The sequence below is a fragment of the Xenopus laevis genome, chromosome 6L (genome assembly GCF_017654675.1).
Source record: "Xenopus laevis strain J_2021 chromosome 6L, Xenopus_laevis_v10.1, whole genome shotgun sequence".
NCBI classification, from domain to species: domain Eukaryota; kingdom Metazoa; phylum Chordata; class Amphibia; order Anura; family Pipidae; genus Xenopus; species Xenopus laevis.
The window spans coordinates 43,202,616-43,222,628 of NC_054381.1; the positions used below are offsets into that span (position 1 = coordinate 43,202,616).

Here is a 20,013-nt window from a genome sequence, read left to right on the forward strand (position 1 = left end):
AAGATCAAGGCTAATTTAATAATAAGCTAATATGATGCTCCATCTCCAGGACCTATAAGTTCTATCTTATTTGGACTTTCTCTCTCTTCATAGGAAGGTCAGTAATGCATGGACTAGTATACATTGGTAATCAGATGATTTAGTACAGGTAGGGGATCCATTATAAAGAAACCTGATATCCAGAAAGTTTTCCAAATTACAGGCCGTCTTCTATAGACTCCATATTACGCAAATAATTCAAATATTTAAGAATTAATTCCTTTTTCTCTGTAATAATAAAACATCACCTTGTACTTGATCCCAACTAAGATATAATTAATCCTTATTGGAAGCAAAACCAGCCTATTGGGTTTAATTCATGTTTAAATGATTTTTTAGTAGACTTAAGGTATGGAGATTCAAATGACAAAAAGGCTCCTCATATAGGAAACCTCAGGTCCAGAGCATTATATATAGCAGGTCCTATACATGTACTACAACTGCTTTTGTCTCCGTAGTCCCCAGACAGGGTACACGTAAATCGCATTTAATCGTTATCAGCAGTACAATTTATGTATCGATACAAAAGGGCTTTTATGTGTGGCATGCCTTATATACTTATTTATTAAGTTGACTTTCCATTTAATTATAAGCTAGTAGGAATCTTTGCCCAATATACTGTATGTGCAGGGCCAATCATAATTTCTTAGGATCAGTCAAAGCAACTTTTATTTAAAGAAAAATATAAAATTCTTAACTTTGCTATTAAAACACTTTTTTAAGCAATAGTCCCAACCTAATTTTCACCTCCCAACCTGTGAGGCCCTTAATGTGGTTGGTGCCTATGCATTGTGCTGGGTGTTATTAATGCTGGCTTGCATTGTTGCTCTGTTGATGCAGGTGCTTGATTTATGAGCCTTTGACTGAAGCCTGTCATGCACTATGAGGTTGCTCAGTGTCTCTCGGAATAACAGGTGCTAACAGAGTTTGAGTGATGCCATACCTCCAAATGCACCTAGTGGTAAGTGGATTTAAATCACTGAAAATAATGTAGCACAAAATAAATAGAAAGGACACACAAATAACAACAACAAAGCATTATTTACATTTGTTTTTGTTGTTTTCTCTGCTGTTGTTGGGCATTCTTGTTATTTTCAAACCAGCACATTAAAATATATTTCACATATATAATTTATAAAGTTTAAAAAAAAAAAAAGGTAAACTCTAGACCTACATATAAATTACATAGGAAACAGCAGTTTGCAATTGACTAGGGCTGTAATATGAGAAAAGTGAGCATTCATCTGTGTATGGCTCTTACACATGAGCGTTTTTACCTGCGCTCCCCTGCGTTCCGTTTTTCGGCGTTCAGCCGCAGGGGAGCGCAGGAATAGACGCATTTAATTATTTCAAATGGGGCTGTACTCACACAGGCGCATGTAGGCGCCGAACGCAGGAAAAATGCAGCATGTTGCGTCTCAACCTGCGTTCGGCGCCTACATGCGCCTGTGTGAGTACAACCCCATTTGAAATAATTAAATGCGTCTATTCCTGCGCTCCCCTGCGGCTGAACGCCGAAAAACGGAACGCAGGGGAGCACAGGTAAAAACGCTCATGTGTAAGAGCCCTTAAAGGGTAAATAAAGCTTCCTAGACTAATAATAACTGATGAGCCTGTAAGACATATCACCTGCTGACCTGGGTCTACTGAGAAACATTATTATTAGCTTTAATATAAAGCCAACTGGTAAAATAACATGCCTTTTTAAGTATTTCTTGCAGCAAATTAGTGCTTACACTTTCCCTTCAAACAAAGAATGTTTCACATCTACATTACATTAAAGTGGAAACAAATGCAAGACTTTATAGACAGATCTGTTTGCCTAAATTGCATTATTTTGTGTCATTTCAAATTGATTGCAGACCCTGTTTGAGTATTAGTATTTGGAGGTAAATATGAACAGAAAATCAGCTCCAAGCCCCTTATAGCTGTCTCTTGCATTTTGCAGAGCTATGCTGTGATTGAAGTTTATGAGCATTATAATTAAGAACATTACACACTAATCGGACGTTGAAATGAAATGTATGTTCGAAAAAATGTTTATAGCCCCATTAGTTCACAGTCATTCGATTACAATCGGAAATATTGTCAGTGGTGCCTTGAGCCTGTGCCAATGACAACACCATAAATTCTGCATCTCATTTCTGCGCTCATAAAATTAATGATCAGTTTAAAAATACTTCTTTGCAACAGTTATGGCACAAAAGAAATGCTAGAATCTCTGCTGTGGGCACAGAAGGATAATTAAACTTCAGCACTAATTAAAATGTCTTCTGCCTTTACCAAACGCACTAGAGGGTTTGGAGACATTTCTAAAGTGGCATAAGCTATTTATGGGAAAGTGATCATAGAAACAGAATTAGTGTTCTTGCTGCATCTTATACACAAGACTTTCTCCTTTTACCATATTAAAGCTCCAGTGTTTACTGTAGGCATAGTGGTTAATGCTCTTAAAGTGTGCCCAAGAGTAGTGCAAAGGGCATCTTGGGGTAAATTAGAAAAAAATGTAAGTATATTTTATATTGTGTTTAAGGTAAATATATTAAGTCTACCCAAACTGCGGGGCTGCACCTTTTGATGACTATAACTATAACTTTGATGACTATAATAATCACCATCTCACTGACACTACCTGCTCCACAGAAAGCTATGAAGTCTATTTCTATCCAGCTACAAGTAAAAGCTACTGATCTTCTTACTGCATAGACATTTGGGGAAGAAGATGATTAGGTTGTGTGGGGTTGTTAGGAATATGAGCAGATACAGTCCCTGCACAAAATCAGTGAGATATTTGAAAACTAAGGGTTAGTTAGATTTCATTAACTGTTTTAAACAAGTATTTCCAGAACTGTCTCTATTTATGCTTAAAGGAGAAGGAAAGCTACAGAGGCATTTTATTGCCAATAGATTAGCTGCAATAGTACAAGCTAGAATGCTATATTTATTCTGTATAATGTTTTACCATACCTGAGTAAAAAGCTCTAGAAACTCTCTGTTTGTTTAGGATAGGAGCTGCAATATTAACATGGTGTGACATCACTTCCTGCCTGAGTCTCTCCCTGCTCTGGGCTCAGATTACAGTAGAAAAGGGAGGGGGTGGGGAAGAGGAGCAAACTGAGCATGCTTTTGCCCAGGGCAATGAGGTTTAAACTGAAAACAGGAAGTCTGATACAGAAGCCCATGTGTACACAATAGAAGGAAAGAAATGCTGTGTTTCTTTTGACAGGGGACTCAGAGCAGCATTACTTTGGGGGTTTACTGGTATATTTAGATGGACCTTTCTGATAAGGCTTACTTAGTTTTAACCTTTCCTTCTCCTTTAAATCTCTGTCATTTTTGAGGGAGGGACCTCCTGGGGTTTAAATTCTGTGACCAAATGGAACAACATTAGTGCCTATGAATAAGTACCGGTGGGTACGAAACGCATAATGCGGAACATCAGTTGGTCTGTATGCCTATTCTTTTTAAAAATTTTCTTAAATAAAGACTGATTTTTTAACTTAAAATAGAATGTTTTGAAATATATCTTTTGGACTTGATATATGTGCCCTTTGAACTGGGGGCTATATTCCAATAACTCTGGCCCTTTGGACATGCCTTATAGACTGCAGCAGTTTGTCAGCATTATAATTTGTAAATATCTGTCAGTACACAGTAAGGCATACATACACTACACAAGACTGGGAAAGCTTCATAAAATAAAATAGAGTTGTTATTTTGCCCTATACATGTGCCCACAGTATAGTTTAGGTGCCATATGTTAGGAAATGTAGAGGGGAAGGAGGGTACCCCCCAAAAAATGTATGGTCTTTTTCAGCCTATCACCCTTAAAGACATTATCAACAAGAATATACATTTAACACACACTGTACCACAAATCTCCAGTACACAATTTCTGCTGATTATATGGGTAGCTGTAGTTTCTATCTAGCAGGGTCATGAAAATCTATATTATTTTATATTATGCTTTTAGTTTCTCTTTATAGACTACTTTCCCAAGTTTCTTTTTAGCTTTCTCTACTTTGCCATTGGAATGTAGAGGTTAACAATCGCAGCTGCTAAATGATCTGTTTGGGTTTTTCCACCTGAGAAGACCATACAACAACAGTTTCAAACCTGTCCTTCTTGCCTAAAGCAGTGTCATGTTTTCAAAACTGAGAGACAGCAGCTCATGTATTATTAAGCAGAGGAGTTATTTTGAGCTTGTGTCAATGCCTGGAGACAGGTTTGGAACAACTGCTACAGTTGGTTGGACAGAGACCAAGATTTGATTTGGTCAGGTAGTGGGAGCTGCACTGAATGGAGTGCATTACTTAGAGGCCCATTTATGAAAGGTGGAATTTCGAATTCATGTGAATTTTCATAATTCATATTCGAATATGAACGTCAGGAAGGCTATTAACATCTCCAAATGACTCAACAGACCTCTGCCATTGACTTGTACATAAACTCGCCAGGTTTTAGGTGGCGAATATTCGAATTAGCACTTTTTCCATGGTCAAGGTGCGATAAATCTCATATTGGAATTTGCATTGGAATTGGGGGATTAAAATTCGAATGTGTGAATATTTAAACTTGAAAATTCGAATTTGAATTTACTGTTCGACCCTTGATAAATCTGCCCCTAAGTGTACAGAATAGTTATATTTCATGCAGCATAGATAAAATCTTGTGCAGGACTCATTTAGATCACATTTTTTAGATCACATTTGTATTTGGATCAGTACCTACAGCTGCTTTTAAATATTAAGCTATATTTTTGGTGTCTGGTATATAGCAAGCTGTGATTTATTAAAGCAGTACATTATTTGTTGTATTCCACTCATCTCAAACTGTGCTGGCATACAGGGTGATTCTTGTGCCCCCATATGTTTCTTAATTTCATGAAATAAAAACACTCACTCATGCTATTGATCAAAATAAACAGAGAAATAATATTTGACCAGCCCCATGGAAGCCAAAATCACAGAATATTGTTAACCTTGGGTTGTTAGTTGTGCAAGTACCTGGAAGGTTAGCCAGTATTTGGTTATCCTAAAGCTTGCCATGCTAGAACCCATGAAGTGTAGCCAGCCACAATGCAGGGCATTGGCAGAAGATAAGCACATTGTCGTTGTTCCTTTGCATTCCTTTTAGTTTGCTATCTGCAGAAGTATGAAGATAGCAAAAGTCATTTTTAATAATTGTCCAGGCTTCCAAACAGATCAAAATTGAAAAGGAAACAATTGGTGTCTTCTTGGAGGTGCAAGCTTGGGCATCTGCCCCAGGCACCATATTTTATAGGACTCTACAGAGTTGAAGCTGTATGAAGATCTAAATCAAGAAACCGCATTGTGCCTTAGAAATATTTATTTATTGTGGGAAGTGTTTGCAGCTGAGGGATACTGGGTATAGTAAGATAAGTTTATATTAGCACTATCCATTCTGCAGCCTCCAGTTTTTGATAAACTAAAACTGCCTACATCATCAAACAGCTAAAGGTATTGGTGTATATAGTATATATTAGTAAATGCAAATATACAGTTTAGGATTCTAATCAGCTAAGCTCTAGTCTTTTACTGAGCATTTAGAGTAGAAACTAGGACCCCTTTTATAAATGAAATATGTAATATTGTAATGGTACAGTATGAAAGGTGTACACATGACTGTAATTATAGTGGTCTCAGACAGTTTGAAGCTGTAACTCTCTGTCTTTACAGAAGAGATACTGTATGTTCACTCACCTGTCACTCATTTCTCTACAAGATGAATAACAATAGGCATCTTAAAAATGCAAAGTTCAATGACATTTCATTTTACTCTAAAGTAAACATGCTTATACTTCCTCTTCAACCTCAATTAAGAATGTGGTACAGCAACATGGCCAGCTCATGGAAAACAAACACAAAAATACTTGTTCTTAATTGCTATGATATATGTTAACATGCACGCGTGTATCATTTGCTCCTGCCAAAGTATTAAGCAGAAAATGCAGGACATGTTCTTCCAACCTAATCAAACATATGCAAGCAAATATCAACATTATTATACAAATGCTTACAAATACACTATAGATTTTAAAAGTAAGATCCACATGCGATATTGGCTGCTTTGAAAATGTTGGCAGCCTACTGGATAAATTGAAAAGTTGGTTGCATGCTCTAATTAATATCTAATGGTGGCACAGCTAAGGGCTAGTCCACACGAGATTCAATAGAAAACTCATCGCCGCGTGTGCATGATCGCAGGCGACTTTTCATTCTAGCCTATGGGGAAAAACACTGAGGCAGTTCGGGGAGATAGTCGCTCAAAAGACGAGGTGATTAGTCGCCAGGCAACAAAATCTCCCCGAATCTCCTTGTGTGGCCTTACCCTAATAGGGTGACCAGATTAAGAAAAGCTTGGTGGCGGTGTCCAGCTAAATAAGAGAGACTTGAATGACAAGACCAGAGATAGTAGTAGCATGATGATTATGTAATATGCCCTATAAATATCCCCTCTTTCCTTCTCAGTGATGCATGTTCATTGCTCTTATTTTCCGAGTGTCTGAATGTTGTCTAAAAGCTGAACTGACTGTCACCCCCACTCCATTGTCAGTTTACACCCGCTTATCTTCCTCCTTGTTAACAACTAGTCTCATTTCAACAGCCTCTTGAACCATCTCGGAGGCAGGTCTTCCTATGCATACAGTAATTGCTAGAACATAGCTAGGCTTGCCACCGACACGCTGATTTATCATTGCTCAGCGCAGTAATGGCAACCATCTGCTACCCAGGCTTGTGAACAGTTTCTTATGGTGGATGTGTGTGTGTAACTGCATGCATTTCAATCTTAATAATTGTGCCTGAATATGTGAACATTGGTGACATCTTGAGCATCTGAATTCTCAAGTGACACTGTTGTATATGTGTACTTCTGTTGTGAAGGTGAAATTCTGTTCTGTGCACTGGGTTGGTATTAAGCTTAGCATTGTCTTGCAGAGCTGGGGTTCAGGGTTGGGTGTCAACCATTACGATGTCTTCTTTGTGTTTCTGTTTGTTTTACTCCACAGTCAAAAATATGCTAGCAGGTTTGTTGGCTTACCTGGTTAACTGACCACAGTATGGTTGTAGGTGTTGTGTGATGGTGAGAGGGAAATTAATATGCAAACTTTATTTAAAAGGGGATTATGTGAATTATTTAGCACTGTCTGTAGTCTGAAGTATGCTGTGAAAATAAAAGATAAAAACCAAAGGCAAAAGAAACCTAAGTATGTGTGTCCTAAGCTGATTTTTTTTGTGCCTTTTTTAAATTCACAAATTTTAAAGGGCAACTAATCTCAGCAAGCACTGTTCCACTGCACTGCCTATCTCACTACAGAAGTTGGCAAAAAACGTAATTAGCGATTCACCAAGAAAATTGCTGATTAAGTTAATCATCTTGCTGGTATTTTAATGAGGATTATTATGTAATTTTGGATGCATTATATCACACATATCAGACATGGCGTTAAAGAAATAGGAAAAAGGGGTGTGCTCCCAGAGAGTAAAATCAATGTTACAATTTTACTGGAATAAAATATTGCGACATTAGAAGTACACTCAGCTCATCAGAAATATTAGTCCTTATCGGGATAAAGGATAGACTTGTTCAGTGCAAGGATACTGTGCTTAAAGCTTCCAACTCCAGTTGCAGGAATAATGAACAAGGAACCAGATTTACACAAACTGGTAGGACTACTACTTTGTCTTATATGAAATTATGGAACTGGCCTCTTTAGGCTGAAGGTTTGGATATACCCTTGGTAAAGCCAAGCCAACACACTAACGATCTTAATTTCAGACAGCTTCATTACATACAGTAAGTCTTTACATGGCCACATTTCTTTATTAACTGCGTTGAATTGATTGGCCACCATTCATGTCTGAATTATAAATCTTCCAATATTATTTTTTATCATGAGAAAACTTCATTAACTTCTATGGAAACATTTGGAATTGACTACATAGTTCTGTTTTCTCATCAAAAAAAATCTGGGCCATAATTACATATAATGATGTAACTACCTATCGGCAGACGCTGCAGATGCAGAGGCTCTGCACTATAAAGGAAGCAGACCCCGCAGTTATGGGAGGGGGACCCAGACCATGTTTTGTGCTTTCTCTATATATTGTAAAGAAGTCCCACCTCCCCAGCTACACTCCCACCTGTGGGACATTGGCAGGGGTGGGGAATGGGTGGGATGGAATTGCTGTAAGTTGAGCACCTTTGTTACAATCATCTGATCCATGAATTTACAGATGCAGGGGGGAGGAGGCATGCTAACATGCAATGTAAAGGGGGCCTTAAAGGGCAAGTCAATCCCAAAATAAAAAATTGCTAAATTAAAGAAAACATAATTCTGCACAGCATTTGCTTAACTCCTGGTTGTTACTTTTTAAACAATGTTGCAAAAGTCTTAGTTCCCCCGTGTCTGCTAAAAATATATTATTGCAGGGGTTCCCAGTATGGTCAAGTTATATCACTGGTAATTTCTAGTGTCTTATTTATATCTAGTGCCTTACTTATCCACCCTCCCTTCAGTTTGTTAATCTGTGTTGGTCAGGGCCCTTAGTATCTACTGTCTGAGTTTGTCTGTATAGCTACTGCTTTTAAATACCTTTATGTGCAATGAGTAAATATCCACACATACCTTAATCTAATTCACCCATGAGAATAATGATTTCCCATGAAATTGCTAAAATTATCATTTTAATCAGTTACAACGTAAAGGAAAATGTGTTTTTAACACTTCCGTGGCATCCCAGCTTTGGCCTGTATCACTCTGCAGGCCTCTTTGCAAACGAAGACATATGCAATGTACGTACCAGCTTGTTTGCATTTCACACTACATGCTCAAAAGCTGAGCACTGACGTTATATTTTGCCTTTGATACCAGCAGCTGCTGCCTGCTAAACAAGTACTGACACATTTCACCAGAACTTTGCTACACAGTATTTACAGTTCACAGTCGTAACGGCTACAAGAATCAGGGCAGAACTGAAATAACATGTTTTCTTCCAAATAGGAATTGTGATTTGATTTGTTTTCCTGAGATGTGGTATTTAAACAGTATGTATAGCTCTGTGCCAGATGAAAGACAAGCCTGCTCATGTGTGTAAGTGCAAGATACTTGCTCAAATCCTCCTGTCTCACTCACTGGCCTGAGAACCGCTTTAAGCCCTTCTGAACAACAGCAGAACAAATTAATTCTTTCAGAGTAACCAATAAGTAATGCAAACCCTCTATGGATGGGCCAAAAGTTTGCCAGTGATATCTGAGCCTGCAAACCATCAGTTTTATTATGACAATCAGCTTTTAGAAAGCCGTCCTCACTGCCTAAAAAACAGCCATGTAGGTGGCGCTGTTGCTTCAAATGCAAGTTGCAGCATGTCACACCACCCTAAATGCATAAAACTTCAATTTACTTACCATTGTTATAAAACTACAATAAAAGAGGTGTTAAGATGCTAAAAATGTATGTTCTATGATTCTTCTATATACAATTTTTGGCACAAAACATCCAGACTGTTCATAACTGGCTACAGACATGTTCTCTGTATTCATAGTTGTATACATACTACACAACCTTTGTAATAACTGCACATTTATTACATCTGATATTGCAGGAAAGTGTGGGCAGAATTGTTAGCATTGCTAGCTGGCATCACTGAGGTCTTTGTTTCAGTTCCAGCCAGGGAACTGTCTGCAAGAAGTTTGTATGTTCACCAGTTCTTTTTGGATTTCTTCCCTCACTTCTAAATCATGCAGACAGGACATGACTTCTGATAAATCCTACCATGGGGTAGGCCTGGACTGGCAATCTGTGGGTTCTGGCAAATGCCAGAGGGGGTGCTATAAGGTGCCATAGAAAGTCACTATTTAGTGGGCTGGTGGGGGATGTTTTGGCCTCTGTGTGAGGCTGCTGATTGGGCCTCTGTGTAACTGAAATGCCAGGGCCTATTTTAATTCTCAGTCCGAACCTGGTGAGCAAATTCGATTACATGCAGTGCCGGGATAGGGACTTGTTTGAATGTTTGCATTAATCTCTATATAATATTACTGTGGCATATGGAAGAATAAAAATAATGGTGCTCTTATAAATCATATTTAATTATATGCATCAATGTACAGAAAGCTTAATATTTCAGCAGCAGTTCAAACCTGAAAATATATTATACTGTACTGATGTTTTTCTTCCTGAAAGTGATTTCAATCTTAAAGGGGTGGTTCACCTTTTTTAATAAGTAACTTTAAGTAGGTTCTAGAATAGCCCAATCTAGGCAACTTTCCAATTCTTCTTCATTATTCTTTCATAATTTTTTTTATAGTTTTTGAATTATTTACTTTCTTCTGACGATTCTTTTTAGCTTTCAAATGGGGGTCACTGACCCCATCTATAAAGCAAAAGCTCTGTAAGGCTACATATTTATTGTTATTGCAACTTTTCATTATTCATCTTTCTATTCAGGCCTCTCATCTTCATATTCCAGTTTCTTATTCAAAACAGTGCATAGTTGCTTGGGTATTTTGGACCCTAGCAACCAGTTTGCTAAAAAACACAAATAATAAAAAATGAAAACCAATTGCGAATTGTCTCAGAATATCATTCTCTACATCATGCTAAAAGATAACTGAAAGGTGAACAGCCAGTGCTCATTTACTAACACATGTGCAAGCTCTACAGGGCAGGGGCCTCCTGCACACAGATCAGCATATTTTTTTACAGTGTCTGTTCCAGAATTCCAGCATTACTGTGTACCTGCAAGATAGTGTTCTCTAATACTTGGGCATGTTTTTTTCCCCAAATCTCCACAGCCAGTGATTGCTTTAATATGCAAAAAAAACCTCCAATGAGGATCCCAGCTGACCTGTATCAATCTGGCTCCGTGTTCTTTGTTCCTACAACTGGAGTTGGAAACTTAAAGTAGAGTTTCCCAACACTGAACAAGTCTGTCCTTTATCCCCATGTTTGATTCCAGTGTAATATAATGAGGGGAAAAAATGACATAATTATCTTTATATGTAAGATAACAGCAAGATGCTGGGAATCAGCATTCTCTTTGGTCAGTTTGTTTTTGCATTTTTAAAGAATTTGTTGATCAGTAGAATTCTTATTGTGAATTTCCTTGCATCTATAATAATGTTTTTTTGGCAATTTATATAGAAAATGAGTGGGTACTAAGAGACGGGGTTATGAGTTTACAACCCCTTTAAAGCAGGATGACATGGCAGGTTGGTGCTAGGTGTCAGTAGCATGTATAGGTGCTAGTATTTTTGTGAAGAGTTTTTAATTGCATTCACTTTGCACTTGCACTCTTGCACACGGCTGTTTTTGCGCAGTAGTAGACACACTCAATTATTCTGAAGGGGGCTATACTCACACAGACGCATGTATGCTCTGATCGCAGGTGAAATGCAACATGCTGCGTCCCACCTCCATTTGGCGCTTACATGCGTCTGAAAAACATCTACGCCTGCGGCTGAACGGAAGAAAGCAAAACGCAGGGGAGCGCAGGCAAAAACGGCCATGTGTAAGAGCCCTTAGGTGCTTTTCTTACAGAATAGCAAACTTCTAGTCGAACAGCTGGTACCCCACAAATCAGAAACCTTCAGGTCTATTGGCACCAAAGAAAAAGAAAGGGCAATGTATATTTAAATACTTTTCATATGTCTAACATTGCTGCTTCTTTTCAACAAAGGACACCTTTTCCACTTAGCTTCAGAGAGCTCAAAACTTAAAAGATATCCCACTGTTTATATGGAGGTGACTGAACTGTCAGTACCCTCTAATGTTATCAGGTTGTGTTGGAATTCCTTGCATTAGTGTGTCTGGAATCCAGAGCTAAAGGCGCTGAATATGGCTTCATGTTGTTAGATTCTTTGATCCACAAATGGTGAGCTTATGCCAGCAACTGTTGTCCTGGCATCATAGTTTTGTTTCTCGAATGAATAGAAATATAAACAACACACCGGGCAGATAGCTGCAAATTCATAGCATCTGATGTTGCATCATAACATCTGTAAATCGGCTTAGTGAGAAAGGCTTAACAAGGCATTGTTCTATGGTAAATCTATTAGCAACACCCTTTGCCCAGGAATAGTGATAAGCGAATCTGTCCCATTTCGCTGAAAAATTTGCGAAACTTCAAAAAAAAAATTTGCACGTTTTTCTCGCCCCAGATGCATTGAAGTCAATGGGCGTTATTTGTTATGGCAACTTTTTTGGCTCTGTGACTTTTAGTCGTGGCAAATGCCTTATGAGGCAAACACACTCTATCTACCCATATACAGTAGTTACAGAACCAGCTTTGATAGAGAACTGCTGGAAGGGAAAAGAGATAATGCAGTATGATTACTATGACATCTGATAAGCCCTGCAAGCACCAGAAGAAACTATGATGACTCCAAATTAATCCTAGTTGTCTTTAGCAAGTTGTTCAATCCCTTTACACGTTTTGTACCAGCATAGTTCAATATAGGAACAAGGCTGTTTCAAAAAGGATGCAAATAATATTCCCCAAGACATCAGCATTTTAGAAAATATATGTTCACCTTCACATTGTGGTGATAGTGTCACATTGGGTTGTTTCAGGCCCTTTAAAGGAAAAGTAACACAAATAAATGAAAATGTAATGAAAATATAATGTCTTGTTGCTCTGCACTGGTAAAGCAGGTGTGTTTGCTTCAGCAACAGTATTTTAGTTTATATAAACAAGCAGCTGTGTAGTCATGGAGGCAGTCAAAAAAGAGAAAAGGCACAGGGTACTCAGCAGAAACCAGTAAAAGCTCTCTGTGTTTTACAATGGGATTCTTCAAACCTTCTCTGTTATCGACTGTGTATCCTGTGCTTGAATGGCTGACCCATGGCTACACACCAGCTTGTTTACATAAACCATAGTAGAAGCAAACCCACCTGTTTTACCAGTACATTATATTGTCATTTTTTAAAACACTAACATTTTTTGGTGTTACTGTTCCTTTAAGAAACCATGTTTTGAGTAGTCTGAAAATGTTGCGCTTAGCACCATGAACAGCCCCTTCCCCACTAAGCTAACACAGAATGCTTGACAAAGGCTAATGCCAGCACTTGTCAGGTCATAGTTGCTTGAAAAAGCGTTTGCTAAAACTTCTCAAACTATCCCCCATAGGCTAGCATTAAAATCACCTAACAAGTGCTCTTACTAAGATATTTTCAGGCGTTTTAGCACAATGTGTTGGGGTTACCTGAAAGGATTGATTACAGCACCTAAAACATCCCAGTCTGTCATTGCCCTTTTTCAGCTGTGGCATAATTGATCACTTATGCTGCTTTTTGAAATCCTTATGACTTGTTCAGTCCTTCTCACCAAGGCCCATTGTAGCAGAGCTAATTCTAAACAACTTTTCCATTGGTCTTCATTTTTCCTTTTTTTTTAGTTTTTGAATTATTTGCTTTCTTCTCCTTCTTCTGACTTTTTACAGCTTTCAAATTGGGGTCACTGACCCCATCTAAGAAATAAATGCTCTGTAAGGCAACAAATGTATTCTTATAGTTACTTTTTATTAGTCGTACCTAGGGTTGCCACCCGACTGGTATTACAAATATACCGGCAATGTAGCTGCCAGTAAATTTGTAATACCCTTCAAAAAGACCCCTCGGCCTGCCCCCAATCCCCTGTAGCTTAGCTTTTGTCCTCCATCTTTGGTTCTCCGCGTCGTGGCCCCGCCCATTTCCCCATCACGGCCCTGCCCGTTTTGATGTCACACCCCAGCCCTATTGTTCCCGCCCCCCACCAGCCGTTAACAAATATAGAAAAAGGTGGCAATCCTAGTCATACCCTCATATATTCATACACTCTTCTATTCATATTCTGGTCTCTTTTTCAAATCAATGCATGGTTGCTAGGGTAATTTGGACCCTAGCAACCAGTTTGCCGAAATTGCAAACTGGAAAGCTGCTGAACAGTGAAGGGAAAAACAGCATTGAAGTCAATGGGCGTCAAAATGATATTGACTAGAGCGACAATTTTTATACGCAAGTCTATTTTGTCCAAATGCATTAAAATCAATGGGTGTCCGAATAATTTTTGACGCGCGTCAGTTCTATGCTCGCAACAATTTTGACAAGCAGCAAATTTTTTGTTTCGTGATTTTTTTGCTGCAAATCCATGCCTGCCGAATTTATTCGCCCATCACTGCTGCCAGGGGTGCTTCGCCAATGAGGCGAGTTGAGGCTGTAGCCTCAGGTGGCAGCGCCCTACTAGGTACCAGGGGCACCAAAAATGCTGCTCCTGGTGCTTTAAGAGCGAATTTCCGGTGGAGGGGGGCAGCAGCAACTGCTGCTGCCTCAGGCGGCAGAGGGGCCAGGATCGCCCCTGACTGCTGCTGAATAAAAAGTTAAATAGCTAAAAGAAACACAAATAATAAAAAAACAATTGCAAATTGTCTCAGAATATCACCCTCTAAAGTTAATATATCTAAGTAAATTTAAAGGTGAACAAGCCCTATAAGCCCTCTCACCTTCTCAAACGATTAACAAAGTGGCAAAGTGTCTATACCCCAGTGGAGCTCCCAATCACATACACACACACTATGGTCAGTTTTCAGTACCCAATTAACCTGCCTGTGTGTTTTTGAAACATGGGAGGAAACCCAAGGGAATATGGAAAACTCCTTGCAGAATGTGTCTTTATATTGTAAGCTCTTTAACACAGGGTCATCTTATTCTTATGTTGTTTTTCTTTTCAGTTGTTTATGTTATATTGTTGGAAAGCATTGCAGAACTTGCTGACACTGTATAAAGAAATGATGCTGATGATGTCCCAGCATTAGACACTTACAGAGAACAACAGATCTGATGTCAGAGGGATTTGGCTGTGACTTGTAGTTTAACAATAGCTGGAAGCAACACATAGTTAACCCCTCTTCTCCTAAATCTCACAATTACCAGTGTAATTAAACTGATTAGGAATAAACTAAGTTAAATTAAGTATACAATCCTGATTCACTAAATATTTTTTTTAGTATGTATAATTTTAATTTATTCTTTTACTGTTTCTCTGGTCCTATAGAAATATTGCCTTTAGTTATGGTATGGGATCGGTTATCCGGAAACCCATTATCCAGAATGCTCCGAATTACGGACGTCTCCCATAGACTCCATTATAATCAATTAATCCAAATTTTTAAAAATTATTTGCTTTTTCTCTGTAATAATAAAACAGTACCTTGTACCTGATCCAAACTAAGATATAATTATTAGTTATTAAAAGCAAAACCAGTTTATTGGGTTTATTTATTTATTTATTTATGATTTTCTAGTAGACTTAAGGTATGAAGTTCTTAATTACGGAAAAATACTTTATCTGGAAAACCCCTGGTCCTGAGCATTCTGGATAACAGGTCCCATATCTGTACTAACAAATATGATAATATTTCCACAGGCAGGAAAAAGACCCTGAACAATGCAGCTATCGAGGCAGTGATTGCGTTATTCTCTTTCCAGCAGGGGTAGCTATATCCCTCATTTCTGCTTATTCAGAGACCACGTTGAGCAGTGTGCTTGAAAGAATAATTCATGGTAATAAACTTTAAATTCGCAACTGAGCACACACACACACACACACAAATCATTTACCTTTGTCCTGAAATTCTTGAGGATAGCTGAAAAATAGAAAAATAAATACATATCATCACATGAAGCGAGCAGAGAAAACAAACATGATAAATTATGCATTAACAGGTTAAATAGTAATTCCCTTAAGAAATACTATTAATGTCAAGGCAATAACTATGGTGTGTCCTCAGCACTTATGTTGGAAGTACAATTCAGGGCAGCGTTCCTTTTTGTTATTAACATCTGTCTTGAGTTGTAGCTTTTCCAAGATGATTTTTGCCAGTGCCTCATTGTCTCCACACTGTCAACAACAGGGAACTGAAGGGATAGTTAATAGCAATGCAGGGGGTTAAAACCTTTTGTTCAGCCATAAAGCTTGATGCATGGTTGTCTGTATTTCCCAAAGGAGCAAAGCATTAGGTCTTAGATAGATAACTGGTAAACCATAGATGTGGCCAATTTCTACATAAACCACTTAATTCCTTTTTTGAATCAGTTAGTGCAATAGCTCGTGAGCAACATGTTGCTCCTCAACCCCTTTAGGGTAAGGACACACTGGACGATTTGTCGCCAACGTTTTAAAAAAGTAAATCGCGGCGACAAGACGATCGTCTTTTTTGAACATACGATTCACAGCGACTATTGGCACAGAGCGATTTGTATCCCATTGCTCTGTGCGGTACGTGCTCCACCCAAACCGGAAACGGTTTGTGCTTCCCGCTGTAACCTGGCATCTTTACGTGCTTGCGTTCTTGCGTCATTGCGTTCGCATTGTAATTTGAATACAATTGCTGCTACTTATCTGTATGTGTGTGCGTGTCTAGGAGATTTCAGTGCTTTTCTAAGTACATGCTATTTCTGATAAATCGCTCGGAAAAGGATCTCAGTGCGTTTTGGCGATTCACAAACGCGCTGTGGGCACAGGAGCTGGCGTCTTTCATTTGTTTTTGTTCAGAGACAAAACGAGCGATATGTCGCCGCGATTTGCTTTTTAAAAACGTTGGCGACAAATCGTCCAGTGTGTCCCTAAATGTTGCTCCCAGTGGCCTCAAAGCAGGTGCTTATTTTTTAATTACAGGCTTAGAGGCCAGTTTTAATTGCATAAAAACTAAGTATACTGCCAAGTAGAGTTTCCTGTAGGCTGCCAGTCCACATAGGGGCCACCAAATCACATATTTGGCACCTCAAGGGACTTTTTCATGCTTGTGTTGCTCCCAAAGTCTTTTTACATTTGAATGTGCTCATGGGTAAAAAAAAGGCTGGGGACCCCTGATGTAGCGAATGGTTTTCCAATTGTTTTTTATTACTCGTGTTTTTTTTAATAAGTTTTTTTATATTCAGCCGCTCTCCACTTTGCAATTTCAGCAATCCAGTTGCTAGTGTTCACGTTACCCTAACAACCATGCATTTATTTGAATAAAAGACTAAAATACGAATAGGAGAAGGCCTGAATAGAAGGATAATTAATAAAAAGTAGCAATCACAATACATTTGTAGGATTACCGAATGTTTTGTTTTTGTAGATCTGGAAAGCTGGAAGAAGTCAGAAGAAGAAGGCAAATGATTCAAAAATTATAAAAAAGAAAAAAGGAAAACCAGTTGAAAAGTTGCTTAGAGCTGGCCATTGTCTCTCTCTCTCTCTCTCTCTCTCTCTCTCTCTCTCTCTCTCTCTCTCTCTCTCTCTCTCTCTCTCTATGGGGCATTGGGGCAAATTCACTAAGAATCGAAGTTTCGCTAGCGATGGTTCATTTGCATACGGCGCCAAATTCAAATTTCAATGGAGGAATACGTATCAGCACTACAAATGCCTAGAAAACCTTCAAAACATCAAATAAAATTTTTATTTTGCCCTACACATGTGCCCACTGTATAGGTAAGTTGCCATGAGTCAGGAAATGTAGGGGGGAAGGAGGGTAGCCCCAAAAAAATTTTTGATCTTTTTCAGCCTATCACCCATAATGTAGAAAACACGCCAGCGTTTTTTGGGACTTAGAAAATTTTTTGACTTTTTATTAAGAAATCCCTATCTACTCTATTGCGCTTCGCCTGGTCTGAGGTGGCGAAGGAAGTCTAGCGTAAAAGGTAGCGTTCAGTACACTGCGCGCGTTAGTGAATTTGCGTAGTTACGTCCGTAGCAAAAATTCGCCAGGCGTAAGGGTGCGAAGTAACACTAGCGAATCTACGCCAGCGTTCGTTAGTGAATTTGTGAAGTAACGAAAATGCCCAACGCTAGCAAATTGACGCTAGCGTTCGGCGCTTCGGCGCTTAGTGAATTTGCCCCTATATATATATATATACATATAGATAGATAGATAATGTTCAAAATGGACCAGCATTCCAATTATTTTCCAATCAATTTATTGAGTCATCACTTGTGTATCCAACATTTCGGCACTCGTTGGGGCCTTTATCAAGACCCCAAAGAGGGCCGAAACGTTGGATACACGAATGATGACTCAATAAATTGATTGGAAAATAATTGGAGTGCTGGTCCATTTTGAACATTATACACAATACTTTGACCAAGCACCCACCATTGAATTTTGGAGTAAGAATGCGGGTACAGAAAAAGAAGGAAAACAATTAAAAAGTGATCAAAAAATGATCAAAAAATAAATGAAACCAATTGAAAAGTTGCCTAGAATTAGTCATTCTATAACATACCAAAAGTTGACTTAAAGGTGAACCACCCCTTTATGGCTAGTGTAATATGCTGCATTTTTTCCACCAACAGAGAAAACACTGATCTGCTGCTTTCCACAATGTCTTCAGTAAAAATTAATTTTTTTCTTGTTTTGCCCTTTAGAAAAAGAAGAGTAGTTTGAAGCTTACAGGGCCAATACCAAATCAACTTATATATCAGATGGGCTTTCTCTTTGGTGATTTAAGAGGAACATGTCATTACCAGAACACATAAATCTCTGGACTCCCTCTTTGCAAACAGAGCCTGGGGCTGCATTATGCAGCCTCATGGTGCCCTGAGTAGAATTTCTTGAGGTTATAGAAAGAGGCTGCCCCCAGCAGTCAACTTAGAATTGCACACTCTGGCGCTGTCACAGCACACATTGCATTCAAGATTTACTGTCTCTGCTGGGAGCTTGTAAATACATGTCAAAAGAAATGCAGCTGGATGGGAAGGGGGATGACTAAAAGCAAATGATATGAAGTAAGCACCAAATAGTATGGTAATGATAAAATATTAGAACATTTTAAAGTATATTTATACCTAAACAAGCATTTATTGAATTTCAACTATTCATGCTGGGCATCCCAGATGATTTGATCAGTTATAACTGAGTTGTATGGTAAGAGGGTCGGTCAATAACTATTAATTGGCTAATCATATTCCACTGTAAGTACATCAGCAAATACTGTTTAAAAGAAAGACTAGGCCAAACAATGAGATGCATTAGCAAAACTTTGTATAATTGTAACATTTTCCCACAGACTATTACTTATATTCAGCATGGTTATCTATAGGTGAGAATATTAAAATATTAATTGAAATAGCGTGTATGTGTGGTGTGTACATGCGAGTGCTAGTATGTTTGTAAGTGTGCGCTTGTGTGTGCATGTGAGAGGGTGCTAATATGTTTGTGAGTGAGTGTGTACAGTATGTGAAAGTTAGTGTGCCTGTGTAGGAAAGTAAGTACTACTGTCAGCGAAGGAAGAGAGTGCCTGTGTGCAAGTAAGAGTACTACTGTGTTTGTTTTTGAAATGCATACGTTTGTGTGAAAGGAAGTGCTAGTATGATTGTGTGTTAGTGAGTACTACACTGTGGGGACGATTTATCAAAAGTCGAGTTTTAGTTTTGTCAAGTTTCAAGGCGAAAAATGCAAATATACTTGTGCATATTCTTTGGAATCTTGAATAGTCAGAGTTTATTAAAGTATAAAACCACAAAAAGTCTCCAGGAAAAACTCGGCAAGTAAAAGCTAGCGAGGTTCATAAGGAATTAGGAATTGTCTCTAACAGCTTTAATTGTATATTTATTTTCCCAGCTCATTTTCCCAGTTCATTCAATATTCTAGTATTTTAGCCACATTGAAAATGAAAGTAACAATGTGATTCTTGCTGGTGTGCAAGTTTACACGTGGGTATATTGTATTGTATGTGTAATGTATCCTTTGTGCACTGGCCTCAACTGTAAGCTCTTAAGTGCAGGGACCTCTGACACGATCTCTCGACTACATTGGCCAGTTCTTTGTAACTGTTTTATTTCTGTTTGTCTATACAGTTTCTTAATGTTTAGCACCCACTTAATTCCCCCAAGGAAACTAATACTAAAATCTCATTCTCACAAACATAATGTGAAATATGTTGGTGCCAACAGGGCCCACCAGATAAACTGACCATGACTGTCCACTCTTAGACATAGT

General features: G+C 38.5%; 1 protein-coding gene across 1 annotated transcript in view; it reads right to left on the reverse strand.

Moving 5' to 3' along the window:
• skap2.L (src kinase associated phosphoprotein 2 L homeolog) overlaps positions 1 to 20,013 on the reverse strand; it is a 182,358-nt gene that overhangs the window by 142,505 nt on the left and 19,840 nt on the right. Inside the window, 1 exon segment of the mRNA NM_001094992.1 lies at positions 15,656 to 15,681. Within this exon segment, the coding sequence (NP_001088461.1) occupies positions 15,656 to 15,681 (26 nt within the window).